Raw genomic sequence first — 14,317 nt, 5'->3', positions numbered from 1 at the left:
GGAGGCAGAGGGAGGCAGAGGGTGAGGTTGTCATACACAGCAGGGGAAGACACAGGTGGAGGCTGTCACATGTGGAGGGAGGCAGAGGATGAGATTGTCACACACAGCAGGGGAAGACACAGGTGGAGGCTGTCACATATGGAGGGAGGCAGAGGATGAGGTTGTCATACACAGCAGGGGAAGACACAGGTGGAGGCTGTCACATGTGGAGGGAGGCAGAGGATGAGGTTGTCATACACTGCAGGGGAAGACACAGGTGGAGGCTGTCACATGTGGAGGCAGAGGGTGAGGTTGTCATACACAGCAGGGGAAGACACAGGTGGAGGCTGTCACATGTGGAGGGAGAGGATGAGGTTGTCACACACAGCAGGAGAAGACACAGGTGGAGGGAGAGGGAGGCAGAGGGTGAGGTTGTCACACACAGCAGGGGAAGACACAGGTGGAGGCTGTCACATGTGGAGGCAGAGGGTGAGGTTGTCATACACAGCAGGGGAAGACACAGGTGGAGGCTGTCACATGTGGAGAGGGAGGCAGAGGGTGAGGTTGTCACACACAGCAGGGGAAGACACAGGTGGAGGCTGTCACATGTGGAGGCAGAGGGTGAGGTTGTCATACACAGCAGGGGAAGACACAGGTGGAGGCTGTCACATGTGGAGGGAGAGGCAGAGGATGAGGTTGTCACACACAGCAGGGGAAGACACAGGTGGAGGCTGTCACATGTGGAGGGAGGCAGAGGGTGAGGTTGTCATACACAGCAGGGGAAGACACAGGTGGAGGCTGTCACATATGGAGGGAGGCAGAGGATGAGGTTGTCACACACAGCAGGGGAAGACACAGGTGGAGGCTGTCACATGTGGAGGGAGAGGCAGAGGATGAGGTTGTCATACACAGCAGGGGAAGACACAGGTGGAGGTTGTCACATGTGGAGGGAGAGGCAGAGGGTGAGGTTGTCATACACAGCAGGGGAAGACACAGGTGGAGGCTGTCACATGTGGAGGGAGAGGCAGAGGATGAGGTTGTCACACACAGCAGGAGAAGACACAGGTGGAGGGAGAGGGAGGCAGAGGGTGAGGTTGTCATACACAGCAGGGGAAGACACAGGTGGAGGCTGTCACATGTGGAGAGGGAGGCAGAGGGTGAGGTTGTCACACACAGCAGGGGAAGACACAGGTGGAGGCTGTCACATGTGGAGGCAGAGGGTGAGGTTGTCATACACAGCAGGGGAAGACACAGGTGGAGGCTGTCACATGTGGAGAGGGAGGCAGAGGGTGAGGTTGTCACACACAGCAGGGGAAGACACAGGTGGAGGCTGTCACATGTGGAGGCAGAGGGTGAGGTTGTCATACACAGCAGGGGAAGACACAGGTGGAGGCTGTCACATGTGGAGGGAGAGGCAGAGGATGAGGTTGTCACACACAGCAGGGGAAGACACAGGTGGAGGCTGTCACATGTGGAGGGAGGCAGAGGGTGAGGTTGTCATACACAGCAGGGGAAGACACAGGTGGAGGCTGTCACATGTGGAGGGAGAGGCAGAGGATGAGGTTGTCACACACAGCAGGGGAAGACACAGGTGGAGGCTGTCACATGTGGAGGCAGAGGGTGAGGTTGTCATACACAGCAGGGGAAGACACAGGTGGAGGCTGTCACATGTGGAGGGAGAGGCAGAGGATGAGGTTGTCACACACAGCAGGAGAAGACACAGGTGGAGGGAGAGGGAGGCAGAGGGTGAGGTTGTCATACACAGCAGGGGAAGACACAGGTGGAGGCTGTCACATGTGGAGAGGGAGGCAGAGGGTGAGGTTGTCACACACAGCAGGGGAAGACACAGGTGGAGGCTGTCACATGTGGAGGCAGAGGGTGAGGTTGTCATACACAGCAGGGGAAGACACAGGTGGAGGCTGTCACATGTGGAGAGGGAGGCAGAGGGTGAGGTTGTCACACACAGCAGGGGAAGACACAGGTGGAGGCTGTCACATGTGGAGGCAGAGGGTGAGGTTGTCATACACAGCAGGGGAAGACACAGGTGGAGGCTGTCACATGTGGAGGGAGAGGCAGAGGATGAGGTTGTCACACACAGCAGGGGAAGACACAGGTGGAGGCTGTCACATGTGGAGGGAGGCAGAGGGTGAGGTTGTCATACACAGCAGGGGAAGACACAGGTGGAGGCTGTCACATGTGGAGGGAGAGGCAGAGGATGAGGTTGTCACACACAGCAGGGGAAGACACAGGTGGAGGCTGTCACATGTGGAGGGAGAGGCAGAGGATGAGGTTGTCATACACAGCAGGGGAAGACACAGGTGGAGGCTGTCACATGTGGAGGGAGAGGCAGAGGATGAGGTTGTCATACACAGCAGGGGAAGACACAGGTGGAGGCTGTCACATGTGGAGGGAGGCAGAGGATGAGGTTGTCACACACAGCAGGGGAAGACACAGGTGGAGGCTGTCACATATGGAGGGAGGCAGAGGATGAGGTTGTCATACACAGCAGGGGAAGACACAGGTGGAGGCTGTCACATGTGGAGGGAGGCAGAGGATGAGGTTGTCATACACTGCAGGGGAAGACACAGGTGGAGGCTGTCACATGTGGAGGCAGAGGGTGAGGTTGTCATACACAGCAGGGGAAGACACAGGTGGAGGCTGTCACATGTGGAGGGAGAGGCAGAGGATGAGGTTGTCACACACAGCAGGAGAAGACACAGGTGGAGGGAGAGGGAGGCAGAGGGTGAGGTTGTCATACACAGCAGGGGAAGACACAGGTGGAGGCTGTCACATGTGGAGAGGGAGGCAGAGGGTGAGGTTGTCACACACAGCAGGGGAAGACACAGGTGGAGGCTGTCACATGTGGAGGCAGAGGGTGAGGTTGTCATACACAGCAGGGGAAGACACAGGTGGAGGCTGTCACATGTGGAGAGGGAGGCAGAGGGTGAGGTTGTCACACACAGCAGGGGAAGACACAGGTGGAGGCTGTCACATGTGGAGGCAGAGGGTGAGGTTGTCATACACAGCAGGGGAAGACACAGGTGGAGGCTGTCACATGTGGAGGGAGAGGCAGAGGATGAGGTTGTCACACACAGCAGGGGAAGACACAGGTGGAGGCTGTCACATGTGGAGGGAGGCAGAGGGTGAGGTTGTCATACACAGCAGGGGAAGACACAGGTGGAGGCTGTCACATGTGGAGGGAGAGGCAGAGGATGAGGTTGTCACACACAGCAGGGGAAGACACAGGTGGAGGCTGTCACATGTGGAGGGAGAGGCAGAGGATGAGGTTGTCATACACAGCAGGGGAAGACACAGGTGGAGGCTGTCACATGTGGAGGGAGGCAGAGGATGAGGTTGTCACACACAGCAGGAGAAGACACAGGTGGAGGGAGAGGGAGGCAGAGGGTGAGGTTGTCATACACAGCAGGGGAAGACACAGGTGGAGGCTGTCACATGTGGAGAGGGAGGCAGAGGGTGAGGTTGTCACACACAGCAGGGGAAGACACAGGTGGAGGCTGTCACATGTGGAGGCAGAGGGTGAGGTTGTCATACACAGCAGGGGAAGACACAGGTGGAGGCTGTCACATGTGGAGAGGGAGGCAGAGGGTGAGGTTGTCACACACAGCAGGGGAAGACACAGGTGGAGGCTGTCACATGTGGAGGCAGAGGGTGAGGTTGTCATACACAGCAGGGCAAGACACAGGTGGAGGCTGTCACATGTGGAGGGAGAGGCAGAGGATGAGGTTGTCACACACAGCAGGGGAAGACACAGGTGGAGGCTGTCACATGTGGAGGGAGGCAGAGGGTGAGGTTGTCATACACAGCAGGGGAAGACACAGGTGGAGGCTGTCACATGTGGAGGGAGAGGCAGAGGATGAGGTTGTCACACACAGCAGGGGAAGACACAGGTGGAGGCTGTCACATGTGGAGGGAGAGGCAGAGGATGAGGTTGTCATACACAGCAGGGGAAGACACAGGTGGAGGCTGTCACATGTGGAGGGAGGCAGAGGGTGAGGTTGTCATACACAGCAGGGGAAGACAGGTGGAGGCTGTCGCATGCAGAGGACAGGAGGCAGAGATAGGAAGAGACTGTTACAAGTGGAGGCTAGACAAAGTGTGAAGCTGTCACACACTGAGAGGCAGAGGTTATCACCTCAATATATAACTTTGTCAATCGCTCCCTGCATGGCCCTTTTCATACAAATCAGTATTACTACTCAAAAAAGTTATTAGCATCTGAAAACAAGGTGTTCTATTGGACAGCTCAGTTACACCTTAATTACACTGATGGATATAGAACATACTGACCCAGTTAGGGCACCAAGCATTTATTAGTACCTATATAAAATATTGTATGAGCATAAAAGTATTTCTGTCTGTTTGTTGGCTTCTATTCTTCTTCTTCAGTATGTATATATTACATTGTATTCATTTCAGTTAATGTGTAATGGCAACATCAATGAACAAAACCCATTGCCAGTCTCATCCATATAAAATTGTACATCAGCCACAGTCATCTTAGCTAGCCCTGGGCTGCAGATGCTTGGTTTCTAGGGCATACCACCAATCCTCAAGTTGAGTTGTTGTAATTACATACTTGGCCACAAGGGGTACCTTTCATTTCATGTCCTCACAATTGCATGTATAAGTAACCTGATGACCCTTATACAAAAACCCAAGCATAAAACCATTCGGAATCCAAAGGTGTTCCTCAAGCGGATGCTGATTCTCAATGTTTTGACGAGGTGACCAAAGCCACTCTGCTATTCCTTAATAGTAACCAAGGGTTTGCATAGTGCTGTAGCTCTCTCTGACCTGTTTCATTGAAGACTTTTCTGTGCACAAATCTGTACCAGAATTATCTAAATGGTATCACAGGGCTCAGATATTTACACGCTTGTTGGTGGAAACACTCACCTTCGTTTTACTGGGTAGGTAGCATTTTAATAAAGTCCATAATATGTATATATTTTATGCTGCAATAAACACAATGAACCACCATGGTCAACTGTAAACTGCCGTTTTTGTGTGTTCGTTATATCACGTGCACAAATAAATACATCACTGGTGTGTTCTAAGAGCATCACTACACCTTGAGTAATGTCAGTTATTATTCTCTAACTAATTACACTACTATGATCTGCATTATTTACCATAGTTACTTGCCATCTAATGCATAGTCATTGCCACTTTATCACCTGGGGTATAGTGTAAGGATCCAGCCAAACACACAGGGCCTATGTAAACAGTGTAAGTTTTTGTATAATTCCTTACAACATGTTGTACCGGTATGGTAGAAGCCTGGGTACATGATCAACCAAATGCCCACTTTATCCAAAATCTCACTGAAAAGGAGAAAAAGTAAAATTTTACCGTTAAATATATCTATAACAAACTATTGCACTGCCTGCCAGTTTGGTGATTTTAAAGTTATTAACCTAAAACTCTTAAAATGCAAGTTTTAAACATGCCACCTAAGATAAATCAAAATATTACATAGTTTTAGTTGTGCTGTCCTTTCCAGTTTCAGCAAACTATAATTGCCTTATGCAACTTCTGCTTTAAAACAGAAAAAAAAAGCTAAAAGAGGAAGTCTGAAAGATAACGCAAACAGACAGGGTTGATTATTTATATCACCCTGAGTTACTGACCAAGGCTGGCCTCTGGATAAAAGTGTATCCCATGCACAGACCGCAGCAAGGTAGCGTCATGTACCAGGGTGATGAAAATAAACAATACTGTCTGTTGTCATTAATACAAGACTGAAAAATAAAATCAAGTATATAGCAACATCTTAAAGAGGGTAGATGCAAGCTAATAATGCGAATGTGGGAAATCTTACAAGTTTCAGCACCAAAAGGTTTCAGTGGATGTACTCACTCAAAGTCAGGCTGATTTTCAGAAGTTAGTTCTGCATCAGTGTCGCCCAGAATAACTTATTTCCCAAAAAATATTGTTTTGTTGGCAGACTTTTTTTTTTTTTAACCCATGAGCATTGTGTAGGGGTGGAACCAAAATAAATACACTTTTCCATGACTATCCTCTTGGCAACGTCCCACAAAATATATCCTATATTTTATTTTGCAACTTGATTATAGGAATATCAAACTAGTGTTTTCTCCATTGTCTCCTACATGGAAATCACTATTATTTGTATTTACAATAGAGTTAATACGATATACACAGCACTGGGTATCAAAACAGCCAACCTCTGCTGGTTAGTATCATTCTCCAACACTAGGGGAGCTGTGGGAGAGCTGATTTGGGACTTAGAAGGCCTTCCCTATCCTTTCTGCAGGGAACAAAACAGTGATGACATCGGCAGGGTTTCCAGACATCCCTCAGAATTGCTTTCAGCGATAAGTCACTTTGTGAAAAGAAAATTATTTTGCTTCTTGTATCCGAGTCCTCCCAAATCACCACCACAATCACAGAGCGTGCTCCGAGGAGGCTGCAAGGAAGTAAAATCCACTCTTGTGGCTATCTGCAAGCCGAGGGAAATATTACGTTTATGGTGCTCAGAGCATTAGGCATCAGTACAGGTGGCGATTTGCCAGTTTGCATGTAGCCAGAGTGGCAGTGAACCCAGCAGTTTGTAAAAACAGTTGCGGATACAGTAAAACACAGTTCTAGGGTAATCTACAACACACAGAGGCCACAAGTACATATTTTTATCTGCTTTTTCCTGATAACCAAGAAAAATATTGTGCACACAGTGCTTATAGCAGTTCTGTCAAGGTATGGAAATTACTACATGAATCTTTGTAAATACTATTAGATCTTAGGCAACCTGCATTTTAGGATTAATTCTCTTTTCCTGTGGGCAAAACACATTTGAAAAGAGCCTCAACTCAGGCTAACCTTAATATTTGCAGGCTATAGGGAGGGAAAACTGTAAAAATTGGGTTGGGGGCAGTGAAGGATGGGGGTTTAACATATTTTGTGAATTAACACTTTGTTTCCCTCTCCCCTCAGTTTCGTTGCCTACCGCACATTTTTCCACCACAACATTTACCTAGACACTACAATTTGTACTACCCCAATACTGTGACGTCAGTCAACTGGCAGCTCTCTCTGATAACAGTATGTTCCATCCAGAGTACTCCCCCCACCAAGCAAGGTAGGTCATGTAGCCTGATTGGGGAGGAGGGGGTGGTTTGGGAAGCTACAAGTGGAGTGCGAGAACCCACATATTGGCAGAGACCAATTGTAAACCACATGACGTTAGTTTGGAATATACAATATCTCCCTTTGGAAGAGCTGTATGTCAGGACGAGTGAATCTAGCTGGTTGCTTGCCACAGGTATATGCAGTATCTCTAACTTATTGAAATCTTGTGCCACTCCAGCCAATAAGGAGACAAAAAAAAATAGTCACAGGTACAATTAGGTCTTACACCGAATGATTTAGATGCAGATGACACTTTATAGCAAACATAAGCTCAATATTTTTTATTTTCCCTACTGTTACATGTGCAACTATCATTTGACCTGCAAACATCTCAAAAGGATTTGTAATGTGTAAGACTGAGGACATGTGACTTCCGGCTCCTGATCGGACCACAGTAGGTTTCCTGAAGCCGCCATAAACAGAGATGGGCAAAGCCGCACGTGCAACCGGATGTAGTGCAGAGGTGCGAAGTTCTCGGTGTTCCGCAAAAGGCAAAGATTCTGCTGAACAGGTTTGATCATTTTCACACTTCCCTAACTGTAAGGTGTGTTTAATAACACCAAGATATACCCAACCCCTACACACTGTAGAAGCCAATTTGTCAACTGAACCAATTTTATCAACTCAATGGGAACCGAACATATTACATTGTGTGTTTGTCAGCAACAGATACAAGCTTTCATCGGCCCAACTGAAGATAAACCAATGACAACAAAAAGCTCTGACTAGCTGCTATAGTTTACATTGTTTGTTCTGTACTATTAAATTAAGCCTCTAGGTCTTCCGTCGCAGAATGACAACATAAACTTTAGTATTTTCACAGTGCTGTTTTGTTTTTACTATAAAAAATTTCCAAATACATCTTACAGATCTGTGACACAAATGTACATACAAATAAGTGAACACAAGCAACAGGTTCTTACAGGACATGAAGACAGGGCAGAGCTGGGAATATTGTACAGTCTCTGAAGGCACTGCTGTTTGGAAGCTGTACACTTCCATGTGTGTCTATAGCACAGCTCTCCCCTCCCACCCTATACAGAACAAAAAGAGAAACTTATCAAACACCCAGAGAGAAAGGCGCTAGGTCATCGAAGAGAAGGATTGTGTACTTAAAATTAGATTGGGAAGTGGTTTGATAACGTGTTCGATCCTATTAACCAAATGTGGCCCCACAGTTGGGGCATCTCCTTTGCCTCAAAGCGAGACAGAACAGAATTCCAATCGGGAAGAAGAAGATAGCACAGAAGATACCCAGGCAGGTAAAGGCATCCTCCAGAACACCAACTCTGGCAAGACAAAAAGGAAATGAGATCAACATTAGATTGAAGCAGAAAAAGTCCTTCTGTACAAGTATGAATTTACTTTAGGGGTTAATACATATGTTAAGAGATCACTTATACAGAAAGTTAAATTATTGCTTCTGTTTGGCGATTGTCACAAACATAATTACCAAGAGATTCTACCTCCAGTTACTGTGAGGAGCACTGCTAGACAATTTAAATGAGAAGATCAATACCAGTGTGTGGAAAGACTGCGATGATAAACTTGTACTTGCTCTATTTCAGACATACAAATTATGGAGGAAAAAAACAAAAAACAAACACCTTATCGGAAAACTCCAGACATTTTGGATAATGGATCACATCTCTGTAGTAATATTATCTATATAGTATGATCGTATTGATAATAACCATAACTAAACAAACTACAGTGTCTAATAGCAACATAAATAATTAGTATTGTTTTTTTTTGTTGTTTTTTTAAATAATTGTACACAGGATTTAACATTTGAAAACTATCACTATTTTGTTTTAAAACAACCACAGCCCAATAATTCCAATTGCTTTAGTCTGAGACTGGAAAGTGTTGCTGGTAAACAGAGGCACATAGTCTGATCTCAAGCAGCAAGTAATTCGTATTAGAGACAGATTTGAATCTCCTGAATGCTGATTACACACAGCAGCCTGTGCATGTGATATACGTACAGCAATAGTCACATGATCAAGAGGGAACACTGACCACGTCTCATTTTATCAAAGCCACATCCTGATTATTTCTATTTGTTCAACGTCATTTACACAAGGTTGTGACAACAGTACAAGAACTTAAAACTTCATATTACAGAAGATTACAAAGAAAAAAAAAAAAACACCCACCACATATTATAACAAACATATATACACATGCCCCCACCACAAAAACTGGAAAATAAGCCGATAGGGATAGGCACAAGCTTAACTGGCCCTATCCCCCAAAGGATTTTCTTTGGACATCTTATAGTGTGCTAAACAAAAAACTGTAGCTAACAGGGTGTCTCATACATGTAATAATTGGGGACTCCCTACTTGCTATAGTGGCGAGTTACATGTGGTATACAGTTATTAATCATGTTTCCCCAAAAGAGCCACCATATCCATGCCAGGTTGCCAGCCTATTTTGTTTAAATGATTAATGGACATGTAGTCACTTGGAGGACTGTCAACAATTAGTCCACCTTTGTAAACAGAAGTCATAGCCATGTTGAAAAGGCATTTTCACAAACACCCTTCATGTAGGAACAAAGTAGTTTTATACTTTGACATTGCAGTAAGTGTTCCGTATTCCAGAAAAAGTATGTTTCAACTTGCTGAAAGGCTTCCTGCATGATCTGACCTATGAGATCTTCCAATGTCCGAGACATTTTCTTCATGCCACTTAAACAGTAGGCACCGGTGATGTACATTGTGCATTCTACTAACAAGGTATGTTCTGTTGAAACATGCCTTGAGTACGAGCACAATGAGTTTACAATGCCATTGGCAGAATATTGATCTAGGCATGTTTCCCTATATACCACCGTATACCAGTTTAAGTCTATATGGAGAACTGTAAGAGATCCATTTACATTCTACAGGTTGCCCAAATACCACAGACTAATGGTTCTCAAACCTGTCTTTAAGCGTCACCAACAGGGATTGTTTTTAGATCACCAGCCAGGTGCCCATGAACGTACCAAGTTTTAGTGAAATGGTGATTAACCCACCTGTGTTTATGGAAAGAGAACCAACGACTTCAATTACAACCTGTTTGGGCAACGACTAGCTGCAACACTTTCATTTTCTCATTAAAAAAACACCATTGCTGGCAGATATTGTAATCTGAAGTAATAAAAGACAAGTTACCTGCATGCCGGGCACCCTCCGACCACTACCACAGAAGTAACTGTGGCTGGCTGTTGGATAATAGTGTAAGGGTTCGGGTAGGAAGTCTGTGGAGATGAGATGTACCCTGGAGTGGAGGGGAAGTAAATAAATCAAGTTAAAAAATGAACAAACATCTGTTTTTAAAAGACAAACATGTGAATCTGAAGTAACAGGTTCACCTTACAATGTACCCGGCAATACACATCAACCTTCTAATACACATCAACCTTCTAATACACATTCAACCTTCTAATTCACTAGGAGCCAGTGTCTGAGAACGGAGGCACAAAGCTCCTTATGTAGCTGCAAAGCAATGAAGAGAACAGCAGCCTGTCCCAGAAACAACCTCAATATGTACATGGGGATAAGGCTCTCGGGCTAAGGGTACTGTGAGCCCCCGATAGATATATATATATAATAGAACATAATATAAAGCTGCGAGCCCCCCCCCCCCTCCCCCAAGCGCTTACCTACTATTCTTGATCCATCCTTCCTTCACTGTCTGCAGGCGTTCTTCAGTCACTCCCTGTAGTGCTTCCGCAGCGCGCAGTAAGTTCGTTACTGAGGAGATCTCATGAGAGTGAGACTATGACTCAGTCTCACAAGGTTCCCTCAGTAAGGAGATTACTGCGCGCCGCGGAAGCACTAGTGACAGCAGGCAGCCAACAGCATAACATTTGCCGTTAGCTGCCTGCCATTCTCCTTGACCAGCTGACAGTCAGAGCCATGGGCGGGGACGCCCCTGACCCGATGAATGCCGACGGAACCCCCAGATGTCCGAGGCCCCTGGGCTCTAGCCCAGTTAGACCTCAGGTTAATCCGGCTGCGACAGCAACATAAACCAGTTTTGTTTTTCTTTCTAGCAAATAACTAATATTTGAAAACCAAGTACTGTTGTAAATATTTCCATGAGTGAACACAGTTAGGAAGTTAAATATTAACATTACAAACATTTTGCATGCAATATTGTTAAAACAGTAGCATTTTATGCAAGACTACAGTAAATTTTACCATTGGAAAACACCACACTATAAACATTTAGCATTTCTAACTCTGATATGCTGCTGAAAGTACACCACTGTCAGAGAGGAATACATTAGGATCTATATTATCTGATCAGTCTTCTAGAACAGAAAGTGGTATTTATGAAATCCATTTCCTGCTACAAACGCAGATAGGATTTCACAGCCAAGAGACATATTTGTTCCTTGTACAAAAACAAGATTTTCACACTATTGTTTAAACAAACAAAAAAAACTATTTCTAACACCTGGTTCCAAATGTCATTTGTGTGCCCATTTTGCAACTAAACATTTACTTGTATTTGAAAACCAAATACTAAAGGCAAATGTGTACAGATAGGGTAGACAATTATACAATATTGTTCTGAAAAGAATTCTAGTGGTCAATAAACAAAAAATTCTGTGTTAGCTTTATGCAAACTACCGATTATAAAACCTAATTGATGTAGATAAATATATACATCCAATATACAGGATGCCTTCACTAGAAGCTCAGGCACAAAAGACTGCTGTGCAGAAAGTGAAGGGACCGTATTGTAAATGTATGGGGGCAATAAATAAGAATTGTGATTACAAACCACCCTGGTACTTTGTTAAGAGACCCAGTAAAGGAATACTGCCTGAAATGCAGACTTCCTCCAACTGGCTTTTGATGGAATGCACTTGTGTTAGCCAAATGCATGCTAAAAGAATGGCTTGGTTAACTTATCATATGTTCAAAGAGGATCTGTTCAGTTAGCCTCAATAAGTGATAATGACAAAGCAAGCACTATTACAGCATACACTTGTATTCTGCACAAGAAAAGTAAAAATACATACAACACACAATTACACCCCCACACAACTGTCCGGTATCTAGGATTTTTGCCCACCCTCGTCTTGTTTATATTAGTTTGAAAAAAAAAAAAGGTGGTGTTGATTTCTCTTTTGGAAGCAATAAACCTTGTTTATCTGACCGACAGGCAAAATGCTCTCAGGGCAATACACCACTAAACATGTCCTTCCTCAATGATACTACATGATATAATGATCATGTGATGAAAATCAAAGTTCACATTGCATAAAAGCTCATAGTCTGTAAACGAAAGGTTTTAAAAGGCACAAATTATATCTAACAAATGACTCATTGGAGCGCTCAGGCTGGAATACCCCGTAGAGGTAATTTCAGTCCAATTAAAGTCCACTTGTCACCTACACAGCACAGAGGCAGTCATTTTGTAGGATGAATCAATGTTTCAGAGAATAAAAAGCACAAACAGTAACTGTATGGAATACTTCATAATCCAAGTGAATGAAGACAGATACTGTAACAGAATTAACATTTTAGTTACATTAACACAGGGAGCAGTGGAGTATTTAATAGGCAAGTACTTAATTGGTGTTAGGTAATCGTTTAGCTAATAGAATCACATGGGTCTTAAGCCACAGACCACTGAAGTGCAGGAGATACCCACCCTCTCTGGCACCTATAATGGATAATTCTTCAGCCAGGTAACAGGGAAAAAACAAACAGAACTGGTCTGCTGGGTTGTCAGACAAAAGCTGATGGAACAACCTACAGCTGTGTTCAATCAGCATCTACCTGACAACCATTACAGGCACAGAGAGGTCACATGCAGTCTGGATACTCAGAACCTGCGTATATTGGCACCTTAAAACAAACACTGATTGCAGTCCAGTTGCCATGGGTTAAAAAGTTTTATTAATAAAAGTGAATACATTTTAGAACAGAATCAGGGCAAGCTCCACAACCTTGTTATTCAGGCCAGTATAGGAACACAGGGCCAGATTAACAAGCGAGTCAATGTACCTTAAGGTCCCTTGAATACATTAAGCCCACCAAAACATTGCTGTGAACAGGTGTTGTATTTGTTTTTCCTGGTAAGAGTTAAGTGAACACTCAATCTAATATTAAATTAAACATATTCTGCAACTAGCAACATGGACCCAATAAATGATGAGATTAACTGTTCAGGGGGATAAAAAACTAAAGTTAATAAATAATGGCCAGAGAGAGAAGTATATTTACCAGTCACTGTAAATATATTATTTCCTGTTGTATATCTATGTACACATTCAACAATGTGACAAACCTTTCACTGCCATAACCCAACATTTAGAACTGTCAGTGTGTACTGGTTTATGTTTGACAGGCCATGGAATATTTGCCAACAATTCAAATACTTATGTATACAATCTACAACATCAAGACAAACACATAAAAAGTAATATATAATTTCTATATACATACTCTCACTCCTATTATTTGCTTATAACGTGATCTATACAGCAACTAACACAGGTTTCTATTGGTATAGATGGCATAGATACACACCCGTGCCCGTGGGGTAAGGGTATGCAGGAGGTGGGAGAGCTGCAGACTGGGGGGCTCCCGGTATAGTCCCGTAATCCTGCGCTTGTCTGTATTCATACCCCCCCTGAGCCATGGGGGAGTAGGCTGGGGGTCGGTCCTGCAGTAGGGGCTTGTTATCCATGCTGAGTGTCAGTAAGTGGAGAAAGAGCAGGGGGCTTCCTACAACCCCTCCGTATAACAGCCGGGGCAGACGGCAGCAGGGCTCCCGACGGGTGTGCGCACAAGTTTCCAGGAATACACAGCACACTGCCAGGTATTCCCTCCTAATGTGCTCAGTGCTGTGTGCGGCCAGTCACAAGACTCGGGTCATGTGACCGCTCCCAACTGCATGACTCTCCCCCGGCAGGAAGCGCCTCTTAAAGCGACAGCAGCGCGGACAGCGCACGTCCACCTGTTGTGTGGGGGGTGGCGGCGCGCGAGGGGTTAATGCCTGTGAGCTCAGCTGGGCTCATAGTGAAAGTGGAGGGGACATTTGTGTCTATACATAGAGGAAATGGAGGTGACCTCGTCTAAAACACCTCTTGTTGTTGGACTTGTTATAAATAACACTTCCTATTGACAAATAGGTCCTAGGATTGTTGGAGCTG

General features: G+C 45.1%; 1 protein-coding gene across 1 annotated transcript; it reads right to left on the bottom strand.

The window, feature by feature from the left end:
* Window positions 1-7,415: 7,415 nt before the first annotated feature.
* Window positions 7,416-14,047, bottom strand: BRI3 (brain protein I3). The gene is made up of 3 exons (XM_075179677.1): window positions 13,692-14,047; window positions 10,314-10,419; window positions 7,416-8,438 (listed from the first exon to the last, which is right to left on the bottom strand). Exons 1-3 carry the CDS (start codon window positions 13,849-13,851, stop codon window positions 8,306-8,308), a joined length of 399 nt encoding a protein of 132 aa, XP_075035778.1. The 5' UTR covers window positions 13,852-14,047; the 3' UTR covers window positions 7,416-8,305.
* Between the last annotated feature and the right edge of the window lie 270 nt (window positions 14,048-14,317).

The sequence above is a fragment of the Mixophyes fleayi genome, chromosome 7, assembly GCF_038048845.1.
Source record: "Mixophyes fleayi isolate aMixFle1 chromosome 7, aMixFle1.hap1, whole genome shotgun sequence".
NCBI classification, from domain to species: domain Eukaryota; kingdom Metazoa; phylum Chordata; class Amphibia; order Anura; family Limnodynastidae; genus Mixophyes; species Mixophyes fleayi.
The sequence above is the reverse complement of the archived record's forward strand: the minus strand, read 5'-3'. Positions and strand labels throughout refer to the sequence as shown.

What these genes read in the sequence shown, in the direction of transcription:
- BRI3 (XM_075179677.1), bottom strand. Translation starts at nt 13,851, where the DNA reads ATGGATAACAAGCCCCTACTGCAGGACCGACCCCCAGCCTACTCCCCC. An exon ending in CCCTTACCCCACGGGCACGG is followed by an intron (nt 10,420 to 13,691) that starts GTGTGTATCTAT and finishes CCTCCACTCCAG; the next exon opens with GGTACATCTCATCTCCACAG. An exon ending in GGAGGGTGCCCGGCATGCAG is followed by an intron (nt 8,439 to 10,313) that starts GTAACTTGTCTT and finishes TTGTCTTGCCAG; the next exon opens with AGTTGGTGTTCTGGAGGATG.